The 17,945-nt window shown below is 38.4% G+C and overlaps 1 protein-coding gene across 4 annotated transcripts in view; it reads right to left on the reverse strand.

The window, feature by feature from the left end:
• Positions 1-480: 480 nt before the first annotated feature.
• The window catches only part of NFE2L2 (nuclear factor, erythroid 2 like 2), a 52,141-nt gene continuing 34,676 nt past the window's right edge, over positions 481-17,945 (reverse strand). For all 4 annotated transcript variants that reach the window (XM_038422089.2, XM_043505389.1, XM_043505390.1 and 1 more), the window contains 4 exons: positions 5,288-5,557; positions 5,006-5,101; positions 4,519-4,701; positions 481-2,203 (listed from right to left, as the gene is read on the reverse strand). In XM_038422089.2, coding sequence (XP_038278017.1) covers positions 1,010-2,203; positions 4,519-4,701; positions 5,006-5,101; positions 5,288-5,557 — 1,743 coding nt within the window. In that variant the 3' untranslated portion in view covers positions 481-1,009. The remainder of the gene's footprint in view (positions 2,204-4,518; positions 4,702-5,005; positions 5,102-5,287; positions 5,558-17,945) is intronic.

Below are 17,945 nucleotides of genomic sequence, written 5' to 3' on the forward strand. Positions count from 1 at the left end.
GTCAAGTTAACACATAAAACTTTGCACTGGTGCAGGATGCACTGCCGTAGTTTGTACTAAGATGCTTCTACACAAATGGGAGAACTTCTCTTCTCAATGTAGTTAATCCACCACCCCAAGAGGTGGTAGGTATGTCGGCAGGAGAAGCTCTTCTGCCGACATAGCGCTCTCTACACGGGGTGTGGAGGGGCGGGGGGGGAGGATGTGTGTTTAGGTCGGTATAATTATGTTGCTCAGGGGGTGTCGATTTTTCATGCCCCTGAGCAACGCAGTTATACAAATATAGGTCTCTAGCATAGACTTGGCCTTAGTAATGCTGACAATGTTGTATACTGCATTTCAAGTTGTTAATTATATAGCTTGTTTATATGATGGCTCACCTTTGTAAAAAAAAAAGTGAAAGTTTGTAAGTTAGTGAATAACCTATTTAGGGGAAGTAAACATGAATGATGTGCAGTTAAAAAAAGATTTCACAAATTATTAAGACAAATCAAAATAATATACTTTATTAAGTATCAACTTGTATACTAAATTAAAGCTTTTATTTTAAATGTAAAGCAAATAAAAATATATAAGAAAAGTGGCAAACATTCAATTTATATTTATAAAAATGTTTGAAGTCATACAATCTGTTGCAAGACCAATTGTATTTAGCCAGCTAAAATCATATATATATTTATTTCATATAAATCTATGAATATAACAGATGAGATAGAACAGTATATAAATAAGATGTCTTTAAATATTTACACTCATACAGAAACTAGCCAAAGTGGTGCTATAAAGAAGGAAATATTGACTGTTAGAAAAATGAGATTACACATTTTGCATACATATGCATTACCCTAATAGTTTTTTAACTTGTGTATTTAATATACTAGTTATTAACTTTAGATATATATTTGCATAGAATCACTTTAAAATATGACAATTCTGCATTTCACATCACAGTAAAAGCTATTAGAATAAAAATACCAGCTCTGTAAAAGCCAGTTAGCTTCCTTGCCTGTCAAAATGTAGTCTCTGGCTTCTTGCTTTTAGGAACAAGGAAGATGCTGCCATCTTTTGTTTGCTGCAGTGAGTATTCACTGGGAGAGTAAGGCTTTCCATTTTCATCATGTAGCATGCTGAAGACCTCAAGATACAAGTTGCTAAGCTGCTTTTTCATTAGACGGATGCTTTTGTCATGCTCTCCTTTTTGTTTAAGCAATTTCTCTTTTTCATCCTTTAAATGACCCAAGTCTTGCTCCAGTTCCACTATGTTTTCCAGTTTCCTTTTACGGCAGTTTTGAGCAGCCACTTTATTCTTGCCTCTCCTGCGTATATCTCGAATAAGTGCAAGCTGGGCCTCATTGAACTGCTCCTTAGACATCATTTCATTGAAGTCATCCACAGGAAGGTTGATGATTTTTTCTACAGAGAAAGGGATATGCAGAGCTTTTGCTCTTTGCTCATCTCTTGTGAAATGAGCTTCAAGGTAGCGTGAAGGTTTATCTCTTGTAAATGGAGCTTTGGGGTGGCCTGGACTGGCAGGTAGTTCTCTCTTTGGTGTATTTACACATTGCAGATCAGACTTTTGAGTGCTTGGCCCCAGGGAAGGAGAAACTGGATCATGGAACTGCAATGAATACATCTGAGCATTGCTCTGTTGCAGACTTCCAGGAGCACTCTCCATTTCTTCCATTTCAGAATCACTGTATCCAAAAGCTGTATCTCCAAAGACAGAGGATTCAACAGAATGTTCAGGTGATGCAGTACTGGAATGTGCGTTCAATGAAATACCAGAGTCAGAATCATTACATTCTGGTGCATTTCCTTGATGGTCACCATTAAAAGCTTTACACAGTGAGAAATCAGAAATATCAATAGGTTCATATGGAATTTCAGCAAATGACTCACTGACAACATGTGGTGCTGCTGTGTCACCATTCACCTTTGGATCAATGAAGGTGGAGTAGAAATCTTCAGAAAAGTTGGAGCTTAAACATGAAGTGGTATCTAAAGAGTCCAGTCTCAGCTGGCTGAGGTCTTCTGGTGGTAGGATGCTAGAAAAGGAATCCTCAAAAGTGTTGAGGAAATCTGAATTGCAATTAACAGTAATGGATAATGAGTTGTAGAAGTTACTGTGAATCTCTGATGGCTTGGTTTCTGGGTTTGCAATAGTGGTTACTTCAGCCAGGTTATCATTTTCAATATTAAGACACTATATGAAGAAATGTTACAAAGAGAAGTTTATCAATAATAAATTCACAAAATATTTTGATATCTATATCCACAAATTTAATATTGCCCTTCTGAGATCAATATACAGTACATATAAAATGGCCATTTAAGCATTGTTATACAACTTGGTGATCATAGCACTGCCAACTGCTGTGCTTATTTTATTACAAAGGATCAGTCTCTGGGAACTGCAAGACCTAGCAGAGGATGAATCTTTTTGTTCTCAGCAGAGTCACCAAGTAGATAATATAGCATTCTGGCACCTGTAGCGTCCCAAAATCATACCAATAAACCAAAGAAAAGACTTGCTGCAATATGCTCCCATTATATGGAAGCTAGATGCATCCATCCTGCTCTGGTAAATTGCCAATATGGATCTTGGTGCTGCCGAATCTGAATACACCTTAAGCAGCACTATAATACAAATAGATTTAATATTAATATAGCAACTTAAAGTCACAGCATACGATTTACTGAATGATATTAGCAAACAACTATCCCTTAAATGTCAAACTATGGAAAAGATTTTTACGAGATCTTTGGTCTTTTAGGTGGTACTCAATGAAGCAGCTGTTTGGTGCAGAGAAATTTAATTTACTATGTAATAAACAGTACTAACATGGGGCTTTACAAACATTAATTCAACCCACATACACTAATGTTAACCAGCTTAACTAAAAGAAGTGTTGAAGACTATTATTTGGATGGGCTTTATTGGCTACAAAAACAACATTCTTTCCAACAGGGTAGCAATCGTAACATTTATGGAAGGAAGCTGGTTTCAAAGTATGCCTTCTGTCCTTTCAGAATTAGGCAATTACAAAAATAATTCTAGTCCTCTTAAAGAGGGCCACACGCTGATTGTTTAATCACAAATAAAAATCATACCTAAACTAGGATTTACCAGATATGAGATCTTTTGTTTTTTTCTTTACTCATTAAACTAATCCTTTAAAGGGGATACCCTCAACTTAAATCTCTGTCTTCTCCCAGAAAATTTGTTCAACTTCTACTCAAAATTATAATAGTGACATTTAAGGGTTTTTTCTTTTTTTGGTTTACTTTTTGTATTGTCAGTTTCACTGTTGCCCCTATATAGTCACTCAATTCCCCATTTTGGTTATGTGGGTCTTTCACACAAACAAACAGGGAAGATTAAAAAAAAAACAAACAAAACACACCAAAAAAACCAAACCCACCACAGGAAAATTAATTGTAAAAAACACAAAAATTAGCAAAAGGAAGACGGGGTCAGAGCAGATGTAGTACCCGATATTATTTTCTAACTAAGTTTTGTTAAATGGACTTGCTTTCACATTGACAGTGTCCTTTTAAGTATTCCTTTGATCGGTTTGCAATCCAAAAAAAAACCAGCAGCTTTGTGCTTGTGAAAAACATTAAAATAAATAATTAAAAATAAACTAGTCTAATTTTACAGTCCAATTTGGGTGAAGTTCAAGTAAAAACATAGCAGAGGTGATTAAATAAATAAGCTACATAGTCTCTATAATGCTCAGATTAGTAAAAGAGCAAATTGATTTTTAGCCTGACATATTCACTGCATGTACTGCACCTAACAGAGTTTCACTGCAACTGAAATACAAATGTTTTAATAGAACAAGCAGCCATAATTAGTTTTGAATATACCAATACTATTCTTTTAAAAGCTTTTTTCTCCCACGATGGAAGGTAAATGCAAAATCTAAATAAAAGCAACTTCAAAGTTTCTAATTGCAAAGACAATCAAGAAATGCCGAGTTATGACCCCACCACATATGCAATATTCTGTTTTGTATTTTATATATACTGTAATATAATAATGTAAATAATATAAAGTTAAACATTATACCACAAAATACTTTTAGAGTAGTATCTGGGGATAGACTAATGGTTGCTGTAGGAACCATAATTTAGAGGTTCCTCACATTTCTGCAGGTACAATTTCAAATATGACAGTGTAGTAACAGGTTTCTGTATTTAACACAGAGCCAGCTCAAGAATCAATAAAAATAGAAACATTATGGCCAGGAAGACAGAATATAATTTTCATATAGTATTAGGTAAATAACCCTATTCTCTTGAAGTCTCCCCTCTTACACTACTTTTGATTAATTGTATTTTAGATACTCAATTCTTATTAAAGCAAACACTAATTTACAAAAACTCTGCAGCTACTAGCCTGATGGGCTTGTTACCATTCCTTAAGAACGATTGCACTGTTATTGTTTTGAATTCTTTGGAGACGTCCCAGAATACTCTGCCATTCTTTCAGCTGCTGCTTACATTAACCCTTACCTGTAGTTCTGGAATGGACAGTAATTCTTCCCAAACTTGCTCTATGTTTTGCATATTATCTACTTCAGCAATAGGAGATTGAAGGACTGATGATTCAGGTGGCTGAGTCTGATTAGAAGTAATGAAGATTGGGTTGCTATCTATATGAGCAGGTACCAACACTTGAAATGCAGCCGAAGAAACCTGGAATTTTATAAATATACATAACTCGGTAAGGCATCAAGCAAAAGCCATTCTTGGTGCTCTCTGTATTATTCCCATAGAACAGATCCACACGTGTCCCCTTGAAAGAGTATTAGATACATATAAATCACTGTATTTTGCCTAACATAGTACAATAATGTGAAAATATTCCATTAAAAGACTCATCATAATAACAGAAGTAAAAAAAAAAACCCCTCAAATAAAGTTGTGCAAAAGCAGATGTGTTATCATTGCCTCCCCGCAAAACCCCCCAACTATATTAAGCATTAGGTTGGTATTTTACCTCATCATCATCTACAAATGAGAATGTTTCTGCCAAAAGCTGCATGCAGTCATCAAAGGACAAAGCATCTGCTTCTGGTTTTGATATATGCGTAGTCTACATAGGAAAGATATGGAAAAAATGTATTAGTTTATTTTTGGATGACTGTGAAGATTCCTCCCTTACAAATACAAACTAAGTTTAGGTAACCAGCAGTTTTATCATCTTATTCACAAGGTGGAGAAATGAAGACACATATACATGATATATATCAGCATAAGAGAAAAAATTACTGTTTTTTACCTTTGAAAAATTGATTGGCATGCCTGTGTTGTCTGACTCAATGTGCTGGGCAGGCTGAATGGGAATAAATTCACCTGTTTCTTCATCCAGCTGCAGCTGAGCCAGTAAAGCTTTTTCTTGCTCTTTTTGGAGCTGTTCTTGTCTCTCCTTTTCAAGTTTCTTCTGCTTTTCGAGTTCATATTCCTTCTGTCTTTGACTAAAATCGAAAACTTCACGTCTTGCCCCAAGGTCTATATCTTGCCTCCAAAGAATGTCAATCAAGTTCATGTCCTGTGGATAGGAAAGATGATAATTTTTTAAAAGGACAGCCGCCTCTACAGCAAAATTGGTTTAAAATGTTAAAGCATAGTAATTCTGTACTAAACAGTTAAACTTGTATAACTGTCTGAGGTTTTCAGGCCTACCAAATCACCTAAGCAAAACGTATGTTTATTTCTAATTCCAAGCATTGATTTTGTTCTTTCTAAAACAGCTCCCAGTTTTATATAAAAAAATGTGAATAGGCTGGTTTCTCATTGTAGCAAGCACATGTGCGTGCATGCACACACACTCAAAAAATGTTTCCTCATAAAGCGCATCAATAATCAACACATTACAGTTGGTTACTGTAATGCATACAATTTGCAAGATGTGGTCATTTGTCAGCCAGCCAGAAGGGCATAAAGAAATCCTTCCTACTTAATTAGCTATTAGAAAGCATGAAGATGGAGGAAGAATTAAGAGACATGTGACTTAATATCAGCTGGGTGAATTCTTTCTGCATGTATTGCATACAATTTCAAAGTTGACTAAACATATATTGTAAGATGTTGAGTAAGGACAATTAACCACCATCTATATATTGTAAAATACAAGTTTAAAAAAAAAAAAAAAAAAAAAAGAGTTCTGTTCCTTCATGCTTTTAAAAATGAATATTCATTAGAGGCTACAGAATTTCAAAAAAAGTCACCAATCTTACTACCATTGTACCTGGAGGAATTTTCACTACACACACACACAATTATTAACAATAAATTATTACAGATTTGTAATTTAAAGGTTAAACCAGGTCAACCATACCAAAAGTGTTCCAGAGATGGATTAGCACAGTTTGTATAAATCAATAGGTGCCAAATCTGATGATTGTGGTTCTGGCTCACCACTTAATAGAGAGAGCTTATAAAGAGGCAACTACCTTTGAAATCAGATATCCCCATACATATTTAATTTGGAAAGTGCAACTCTATGTCGTCTCAGAATATAACTAAATTAAGTTTCACCATTTAGAAAATGCCACTTGATCAATGAATTTTGTTTGGTTATATATTTTCACTTTTTAGTTAATAAAATTATATCAATGTGCATTTTCTAGTGTTCAAATATTCAGAATTTTTAGAGGCTGAAATTTTGCGTATATTTTAGTGTGAACAAAATCAAACATCCCAAGAGATCATCAACCAAGAAATTAATTAAGATGATGAACATAGTTTATGGACATATAGTGCTAATGTCTGTGATATAATAGTAATAAATAATAATAAATAATAAATAATAATAATAAAAAGACTAATTTATGAATGGAAAAGATAAGGCAACTGTGTGTTTCAGGGGAAAAAAAAGTAATCTACACTTCAATAGTAGACACATGCAAACTCACAGCTTAGTCCTGAGCATTTGCATCAAGTTAGTACAACAATAATATTACACCAACATTCACTTAATTAAATCAAAATTGTACCAGTTCAGATAGCAATCCCAGAACTTGGGATAATTTACCTTGCCAAAATAGTAAACCAATAACTTCTCTTAACTTTATAAACTAGCTTCAACTAGAGCACAAGTTTAAGGCCAACATTTTAATGAGAGTCCATTTTGAACCACAGATAAGTTCAATAATCTTTGATTTCTTCACTGAAATCTTCTCTGTACCATTAGTAGCAATGCTTAGGGTTAGAAGGAATTATGATTTCTAATGATTATTAAGGAACTGATTGTTTTTAATTAATTGGTATATTTAGAATACCTGCTTGTAATACAGAATATATGCATTACTACATATTTACATATGTATTTGATATAGCTAACTGTAAGAGACTAAATTCTGCTTTATGGCCAGCAATGAAGAAGCTGAAATTATTAGAGTGGCTGTCCAAGACAACGGTTTGGTCATATTGGCAGGGTAAACCTAACTAATTAAATTGTGCAGTAAATGAAGATATTGTAATATGGTATGGCTTCATTCTGGGCCAGTAGTTTACCAGCTGCTCATCCTCTTTTCTTGTAGCAGATTTGAAACTCCTTTTTAGTGTCAGAGCATCTGCAATATGTTCTGGATAAACCTGCAGGATCTGGATTTTAGGGCACGTTTCTGAATTATTGATTTACAAGGCACCATGACAATTTGTGACTCAAAACATTTCTCATGATGTGTGGGAATGAGATAAATCAACTGAGCTCTATTTCTCCCTGGTCTCCAACAGACGAGGCCATTGGAACTACAGAACTGTTAATCAGTTTCAGTTTAAAATTTCAACAAAACTGATCAGAAAAATAGAATGTGGAAGGTACACTTTATTCTCTTTAGAGGAGAAACCCACAGCTTAAATATGAAAATGCATCTCCTAAAGTAGTGGTTTTAAAAACTTTTCGTCATTTAAGGACCCCCAAAACATTTCAAATAGAAGTGCAGACCCCTTTGGAAATTCAACCTGTGGTCCGCGGTCCCCTACCATAGAAGTCTTAGACTGAAAACTGACTGAACAGAATTCAACTATAAATGTTGCACATGCTTGGCAGCATGAGAAAGGGTGCTAAACTGTGGGCTTCTATGGTAACATCACTTCTGGGTTCTGACCTGTAGGTGGGGGTATTCACATAGTTTTGATTGATCAGAAAAACAGAATGCCTTTTCTGGGATCTGAAAACTTTATTTTCATATTTATTTTCACTTTTCATGGACTTCTTAGACATAGTCTGCAGACCCCCAGGAGTCCACAGACCACAAGTTGAAAACCACTGTCCTAAAGCCATCAGCCAACCCACTTCAGGCTGTGGGCTTCTAATCTCAAAGTAAGCGGTGCTGATCTGGATCAGTACTTGGGTGGGACACCTCCAATGGGAGACCTCCAAATAAACTCCAGCTGCTCAAAGAAGCAGTTTAGGCATCTCAGTAAGCCATCTTCTTCTGAATCATTTAGAAAGAATGCAGGATCATAATAATAGAGGTTCAGTTGTGCTGTCTTTTGGACAAGTAAGTCAGAGCGCTGACTATCTGAGGTCACTAAACATCTCCCACGTTTCATAAGAGGGTGGTTAGTCCCAGTGTCCTGACTGCATTCCAAAACTGTTAGTTATACTCTGCACATCTGAATTCTCTCTATCTAAAACTGTTGTGCGGTATTGCTATATTTTGTTACACAGTTGCTGTGTTCCCCTCGGGAGGCGACTGCTTTTTTTCCAGAAATACTTTACTTACACAAGCTGCACCTATCCTAAAAAGTGCTTGAGGTGTTTCAATGTACAAAATTAATTCTATGTAGTCTATAAAAGAAAAGGGCTTTGGAGTTCACTGGAATGAAAGGTGCTATAAAACTTTAACACTAGTAAAAATTCAAGCAAATTCGATTCCTGGGGGAGGGTCATGTTCTACTCAAGATATTTTAGATGTCAAATTTCCACTAGCAAGATATTTAAATATGTTATATGTATTTTAACATTGTAAACCAATAACTTGATAATGGCAATAATACTCAACAAAATGTACAGAATTTTGGGCATTATTCCAAAGCATCAGGTCAAAATATAGGAAACCCCTAACAATCTACTCTGAAGTGGTTTGATTAAAGCTATTTTAATATACATATCTGACTCTTAACAGTTATTTTCTAATTAACATATTTTCTACAAACATGTGTGTGTGATATGCTAAGCCAGAAAGACTCAAGTGGAAGTGCTGATAGGAACAGCAGGTGCACACTTATGTCCAAGCTAAATTAAATGAATTAAGAATTCCATATCAGATTTATAAATGATATGTGTACACACATGTCACTGCGCCTTTTCAGAGCCCTGCTTACCACATCCTTAATACAGAAGACATTTACTGTAAGGGCTCTAGTGGTTCACCATGTGACTTACTTCACAAGTGGCTGTTTGTTCTCTCCTCAGTTGTGTAAGCTCTTGCATCATATCAGAGGAAATAACTGTTTGGGCAAAAGCTAAAAAGAGGAATGCCAAAGGAAGAAGCTGGGCCATCTCAGTATTTGGAAAATAATCTGTTATCTGAACTAGTTTTCCCATCAGGGATATTTTTCCCTAGTTTAGGCTAATAGTTCAATCCTGCTCTCACTGAAGTCAAGGGCAAAACTCCCACTGATTTTAAGGGTGCAGGATTAGGTATTTAAAAAAAATAAATATAAATATATATATATAAAAAGTAAATCCCCACACCTCAAAAAATATGTTTTAATGGAAAATACAAAGCATTAGGTTATTGAATGTGTAGGTCACATTCCTCAGTATCATAGTACAAGTATTTTATGCTTCAAATGGAGCGGTGTGCGCACAGTACTTTTGAAAATTAGGCTAACAATGATTTTGGGGGATTTTTCTTTACCTATCTATACATGGAGGAAGAACCACCTCTCCAATCAGACATGGATCTGCTTTTCTCTCCCATGGTCCATGCAGCAAATGTTGCCTTCTGCTCAGTATTTGCTTTTTTGTTCATTTAGTGATAGGCTGTTCCAGAGTCTTTTCCAAACCACACTGCTAACTTCTACAGCTTTGGACTTGTAAAGGCAGTTTTAATAAGATAAGCATAAAATGTTAAACAGTTCACATTAAGCCACCATCTGGCCCCCCAGTGGAAATTTTCATGTTTTTAGATTTACATATCAGCATTTGCCATCTGGGTAGTCTGTTATACATTTTATGTCAAACTATGGATTGCAAAGTTTGACTATAAACTCTTATTGCTTTTAAGCAAACATATTTGCAATAGGGTAAACAGAGGAGAGGGATTCTAAATATATATCCATGTTGTATTTGTTATTTTCATGGAGTAGCAGGTTTTTGTGGTTAAAACAGTAATTTTAAAAACTGCTCATTGTGTTGGATTTGGGGTTTTTAATTCAATTTTTGGAGCACAAGACATTTACAGGTAGAAATGATAAAATTCAAACATCTGATGGCATAAATGTCACCCTGGAAAACAATCCACCATCCCAAATGGAATTTTCACAAGCCATTATTATCTAATCCCTTCTGAAAGGGCACATTAATGCTGTTATTTTAAGCAGAGTCACATCCTTTGACAAAGAACCCTACACAAATTGGGACAGCTTTAGCAATAGAGATCCCAAATGGAATGTTAATAGAAACGACATAGGAAAGAATGATGGGATGTCACATGTGGAAAAAAAAAAGTCAAGATAAAATTTCACATACACATAAATAAGTAAAGGTTGGAGCAACAGATTAAGGGATGGTTTACAAAGGTTCTGAATTCAGCAGAGGGAAGGCAGCCTTCAAATAAGGGGAGAGAAATGATACTTCCTTCAAACAGGAGAGGAGTGGGCAAAGCAGCTTAGGCATTGCTAGTTGTTTTTCAGGAAGTGAGAGAAGTGGACAGGGAGCATCTAGAGCTGCAGCTGTGTTCACAAGAGAGGAAGGGAAGTGAGGAACAGAGCAGGTTCTGAGCTACTACTCCACATACCAGGCGGGAGGAAGAGCACAGGGCCAAGTGCAAGAGAAGGAGCTGGAAGCTTTTTGCTTATTCAGAAAAAGGGGAACAGGAGGGGTAACAGTAGCAGTGGCTGAGCCATAGCCCACCACATTTTGCAGGACAGGACTGATTTGTTTGGGCACTGTGGGAACCACACTGTCAAGTCTCATGATTTTATCACAAGACTCAATATTTAGTTGTTTGGTTTTATTTTAAAAAATACTTAGACCCTGGAATCTTATGATTAGGATAAATTCTCTTATTTTGTTAAAAACACATTGCTACCCCTCATGGTTACAGAGAAAAGCTTGAAAAAATGACCCCAGACAACCCCAAAGGCCCAGAAAGCAGATAAAGAAAATGTTAAGTTCATTTAAAAAAAAATCTTGATTTTTAAGACCATCTCATAATTTTTGGGAGCCTGACTCATGATTTTTAAACATTTGGGGTTGGCAATAGTGGAGGTGGGGGGAAAAAGGATTGTTTGATGGTGGTGAAAAATGACACAAAAATGTAATTGGGCACAAGAATTGACTGGGAGAGCAGAAGTAATTTATTTTTGGAAGAATGAAGAGATGGCAGGGTCAATGAAACAGGCATGGATTTGGGGGCAAAGCAGTTCAAGTAATCTGATTCCAGACCACATGAAGAATGAGTAGAGCAAGCTGTGCCTCATGAACAGTAGGGAGGCCAAACCCCGACCCAGCCCAGCCATTATGGACCTGGCTGCTGGCCCACATTGTGAGCCAAGACATAACACTGGGTAAGTGGGGATATTGGTGTGGGTTGGGAGGTCAGAGGCCTCTCCTCTCTGTCAGTCATACTTGTTTTAATGACCCAATTATTGAAGATGATTTGACTGAGGATGAATCAACCCTTTGACCATTGCCTGCACAGGCTTCTGGATCACCTTTTATTCCTTCTGGACTCCATTGTGTCTGTCACTGCCAGTACATCCTCTCAAAAAATAATTTTAAGCATGGGGGGTGGGGAGGTTGAAATATTACATGAAAGGGGTCCCCCAGTGTGCCTGAACCACCCCTGGCTTTACAGAAAGGATGTTCCTCTTTATTAGGTAAATTCCATTCTCTGTCCAGGAGGCTATTCCTGCTGCGATATTGGCCATAGGTCCCATCCCCAGTCCAGAGAGCGGAGATAGGCTTATCCCTTCACATTTCAATGTTTGTTTAGAAACAAACTTAAGTTTGACATTGGGAGAGAAAAATCTTTTATTCCACAGTTTGTCAATTTACCACTGTTATCTAGACACTTATTTTAGCTTGTGCCAGCTAAAACAGTTATCTGATGCACTGAATCTAGAACCTCCCAGATACCATCATACACCTATGAATGTAGGCTCATATTATTTGTATAAGTATAATCACTATATTCAACACACTGTAGCTCTTGTTGTACACCAGTATGCTCTAATATAAATACACAGTTACCAGTATGCTCTGTTATAAACACAATGTTATCTTGTCTGAATTGCCCAGTGTTAAATAAAATTTGCTAGGAATGTTATCTTGGGTTATTCTAAATATGCATGGGAGGAGAAAGACATATTGATTACCTGATTTTATCCTTTGGGTGAAATACTCCACTAAAATCCTCCCTATCAACACGACTACTCCAGGAATATCAATTTTAAAAAGTGAATGATTAATATATTGTCTGAAATTAATCTTCCTGGAACAGTTTCAACTCATTCAAGGTGTGTGTGGGAGGACTGTACTCACTTGCTCCTCACAATTTGATACTCTTCCCCAACAACAACATACATTAGTTTATAATAGTCTCTATCATGCCCAACAATATGGAGGGATCCTCATAAGTTTCCATATTTACAAGACAACAAAAGTACTAGAAACAAGCAACATTTCACAAAGACCCCCAAAAGGATGTAGGGCAGTGTGATGGACAAGGTTAAGGAGAGCTGGAGAACTCAGTTAGTGCTTATGGATGATGAGCTAAAATCAATTTAAGATGAGACACAGCTGGGGAGAAGCTGGAGAGCTACTATAAAGGAGGGGCTTCAGGAAGCCTAGGGGCGAATAGACCATGGGATCCTCTATTCAGAAGAAGCTCTGGCAAAAAGTCAGGAAAGACATGGAGCATGCTCCAGTGATGAGCCCTGATTAAAAGATCTGGACTTCCTGAGAGACTCCAGGAGGTGTTCAAGAGAGGAATGGAAAGTCAAGCACAGGAATGCAGAATTTGGTGTAACTTTATATCTTCACCTGGAATTTTTTAAGAGGACTCCAGAGGAATCCCTCCAACCTCTGGATTTGAAACAGGGATGACCCTAGAGAGGCTGTGGATTCTGGTACACAGTGGCTTGAGGAAGATATGGAGAAAGGCCTGCTGACAGGCTGAGGTGGAAGGAAGCCCAGGGAGATAGCAAAGGGTGGGTCTAAATAGACAGACCTTGTCTGCTCACTATTAGGTTCTTGGGTTGGAACCCAGAGAAGAGGGAGAGCCTGGGTTTCCCTAGCTGCCACCAGGGAAGGTGGCATGAAAACCCCTGATATAAGGGGATAAAGTCTTTTGAAAGTCCTGACATTAGTTTAAGTACCATAGGGTCCGCAGTTCAAAGCCTAAAACATGTAAGATCATGGGGCTGGTTTTGGTGGGACTTCGTTGCTTCAGAGGGGGAAAGAGACTTAAAGTGATCTGGCTGGAGGGCCAAGGTCTGTCTACACCTAAAACTTAGTTGACCTAGCTACATCGCTCAGGGTTGTGAAAAATTTCATTACTTATGCAACATAGTTAGGTCACTAACCCCCACTGTAGACTATTCCTGAGGGCATCCTGTGCCAAAAATTTAAACATTCTGCACCAAAAAATTAAAAATATTTTAATTCTGCAAAATTCTACAAAATTTTATTTGTCAAATAAATGTGGAGGCTCCAGCATGGCACTGGGAAGCACAGACCACTGGCTGCCCAGAGGTGGGAGATCACTGTGCAGCTCCTCCTCCCCACACAGAACACAGACTCAGCAGTGAGGCTGCACACAACCCTGACACAGCACAAGGACTGGGCCTGCCCCAGAAACACCCCAGTGCCTCACCCCTCCGTGGTAGGTGCAGCAGGTGTGGGCAGGCAGTATCAGGAAGGCAATATCCAAGTGTGGAGGGGCTTAGTGTGGGGATCCAGGTGTCAGTTGAGAGGGTTCTGGGTGCAGGTGGATCAGTGGGAGATCCAGGTGCGGATCTGGATGCATAGGGGCTTGTTGGGGAATTCTGGGTGCAACAGTAATGGGACTCTGCTGGGGGGGTGAAGGTGGTTGAGGCTAAGCAGGGGGGTCTGGGTGTGGAGAGGATAGAGCTTGGAAGGAGGGTCTGGGTGTAGGGTCCAGATGCTGGGAGAGTGGGGCTCAAGTGCGGTGGGGATCCAGATGCAGCTGGTTGGGGTTGGAATCTGGGTGTGGGGGGTGGCTTGTTGGGGTGGTGCAGGTGGAGTGGGGCTCATCAGGGGGGATTCAGAGTGCAGAGGGTGAGGCTTGATGGATCTGGGAATGAGGGGGTCTGGACACATGGAGGATAGGCAGGCAGATGGGGGAGCAGCTCTCTGTACAGGGATCCCTTCCCCTGCAGCTGAAGAGAGATGGGTGCAGGAAGTGTGTGTGGGGGAGGAAGGGAGGAGTTTGCAGAGTTTCCTGCAGCTCAGGGAGAAATCTGGGGGTGGGTCTGACATGGCCCTGGATGCCATGCAGTGGAAGAGGAAGTCCCGTCCTCCCCAGCCCAGCTGGGACTAGCAGCTGAGCCCAGTGCAGGGTAAGAGCCACCAAGTCCTGTCCCCTACCCCACAGTGATTTACCTCTCTGCCAGCTGCCCTAGGCACCTAAAACATATTGCTGGGGAGGGTCTCATGACTGCTCTCGTGGCTTTCCTTTGCTTCCCCATCAGAAAGTCATTTTTCTCTGGGGAAGCAAAGAAATCTGTGGGGGATATACATTCTGCACATGTGCAGGGTGCAGAATTCCCCCAGGAGTAGTAGATGCAGCTAAGTCAATGGAGGAATTCTTCCATCAGCCTAGCTACTGCCTCTTGAGGAGATGGATTTACCACAGTGATGGAAAAACCTTCTGTCACTGTGAGAAAGTCTTCAGAGTAGCAGCTGTGTTAGTCTGTATTCGCAAAAAGTAAAGGAGTACTTGTGGCACCTTAGAGACTAACAAATTTATTAGAGCATAAGCTTTCGTGAGCTACAGCTCACTTCATCGGATGCATTTCAATGAAATGAAGTGAGCTGTAGCTCACGAAAGCTTATGCGCTAATAAATTTGTTAGTCTCTAAGGTGCCACAAGTACTCCTTTTCGTTTTGTGAGAAAGTCGTGACTGGAGCAGCATTTGGCAAGAGGAGAGCCTGCTATGCCATGCCCAGCCACTAGCTGGCTGTCATTTTACTGACAGGTCTCCCAAAACTTAAAGAACGTAAAATGCGTAAGACTGACCACAAAGAATAGCCATTCTAGGATGATAAAGCAATCTGATGTACAGGTCCAGTTTCATTCTTGTACTAATAGCTGCAGACACCTAATGCCAACCACGAGACAGGACCACAGTCAGTAAGCAAGAAAGGGACAAAAAGGGTGCTTCCTTTCTTCTCTTTCTCACAGATATATTTTATACACAGTACTATGTTGTAGTCACCATCCTTCTTGTGTGCAAAATAGATACAAATTCCCATCTCATTCTTGCTCCTTAAAAATTGCTTGCATGCCCGGAGCGGAGTATATTGCCTCATTAGCACTCTTTGCTAGAAAGTAGTGTAATTATATGATTGTCATTATTGTCTGCTAAGGCTGTTCAGAACACCAAGAGTTAGATCCAGAGGGATTTAGGCACCCAACTGCCACTTTAAGTGCCCATGTCCAAAATTCAGATCCCCAACACATCCCACCAGCTGCTGCCTACCCTGTAGGCATCTGCATTTCCAATGACAGTCACCTAGGTACCTAAAAATCTCCAAGTGGGCATGTGCACAGCCACTTAACTTCCGATACCCATCCATTGTATAAGAGCCTTATTTGGGCTGTGGATTCCATTAGGTGGCAAGGCACCTAAAGTTAAGCTCAGTGTTGTAATGCTCAAGTCCCTTTTGTGGATCTGCCCCAAGTCACCAGGTTGGCTTGTGAATATTATTTCTGGATGCTGACATCTTAAAAAGTGTTACATACTAGTTTAAAAAAGAAGTTTATTTCTCATACCAGTTGTTGCACTTCCTGAGAACCAAACAAGAATTAAACACAGTTGGTGAAGCTAATGGACACATGTAGGGAATTTTGAGTTTCTCTAGATTTTTTCAAGCAGATTCCTTGGCATTTTGCTATAATGATTCTTATCAAGCACATTCTAAATATTTGTCTTCATAAGTTTAGTGAATTTGTATCTAGTAATAGTTTTTAAATGGACTTCTGTTCTACCAAGTCCTGCCATATAGCATGGAATTTTAAAGAGCCAAGCAAAGCGACAATTCCTAGAATTATCTTCCCACAACACCTTCTAATCAATCCAGAGGGGAAAAAATATCAGCCCCTCTAATTTCTGTGCCTTGAAGGATGCTGACATGCCCCTACTTAACTAGAAGAATAAACAAACAGTGATTGTAATTATCTGATTTTTCAAAGGTCAGTCCTAGCATTCATTGCCATAACTGTATCATGCTGTCAACTTCCCCATTTCTACCCCTTAACTGCTAGGCCAAAGGAAGCCATTGGGAGTCTTGATTTAGTCTGTGAGTAAAGCAAACTTCCCCCTTGAACAAATCCAGGTTCAGTGTCCTACTCCTGGCTGGTCACCACTGCCTCCCAGGTTCTTGAAACTACTGTCCTAAATCACGAAGTCCCAAGTTGATTTCCAGGTTATCAGTAACCAAATTATATACAGTCCTACACATTTTCACTTCCTTAGAGTTTCAATGTAAGGCAGGAGATGGTGATCATACTTCATCTTTAAATCTTAATTATATTGTTTATTCAGGTTAATCTGAGATCCACCCACTGTGCACAAAAATTACTCATATCCCCTTAACTAGTCCAAAAAACAAAAAAAACCAACCAAACAAACAAAAAAAAAAAAAAAAACAACCACAACACCTTCTCTGGTCTCTGTTTTCATAAAAGAATTGGGCCCTGTCCACAATCCTCCTAATGTAGCTGTATCTTATATTGGCATACAAGTGCTTCTGCCTTAAGCTATACCAACAAAAGTGCTTTTATGCCAGTATAAATACATATGCACAAGGGCTTATACCAGCATAGCTATGTCGGTATAAGTTTTAAATCTAGATCAGGCCTTAGTGAATTAACATTATTTCCAAACAATATCAACACATTGAGTCCAGCCTCCTTTTGGTCAAATATAGCTCTTTGGTCAAATTATATATATATATATATATATATATATATATATATATATATATATATATATATATATATATGCACATATACATGTACACACATATACACAAACAAATCTGACGTTCAAATAAGTTTTTAAAAATGTAAGCCAAATTCAGAATCCATCTTTCAGCTGAACAAAACAGAGTCTTGTTTTTTCTATACTGTGTTTTATTGGCAGTATTACAACATGATTCTGTCAACTAGCTAACAGAACTAGTGTATATAGAGTTACAATAGATTACACAAGCTGCCTAAGGAAATTGGGTGGGTCAGGCAAAAAGATCTGTTAAGGATTGGGTTGGGCTTCGTTAGTTTTTACATGTTTGGTACAGCAACGAAAATCTGCACTGCTGCAAAAGCAAGTGGACTGAGCGGTTCTGTTGTGGCTCACTTTTGTAACTGCTGTCTAATCACTATATACAGTACCCAGCTCCATTTTGAAAGGTGTTTGAATAGCAGCCATCTCAGTGGGAGACTACTGTACTTTAGGAAAGCAAGTATTAATACGGTTTTCTTTCCAAGTTAAACTCAGTACAAGCCTATATT

This window comes from Dermochelys coriacea, chromosome 11 (assembly GCF_009764565.3).
Source record: "Dermochelys coriacea isolate rDerCor1 chromosome 11, rDerCor1.pri.v4, whole genome shotgun sequence".
Classification (NCBI taxonomy): domain Eukaryota; kingdom Metazoa; phylum Chordata; order Testudines; family Dermochelyidae; genus Dermochelys; species Dermochelys coriacea.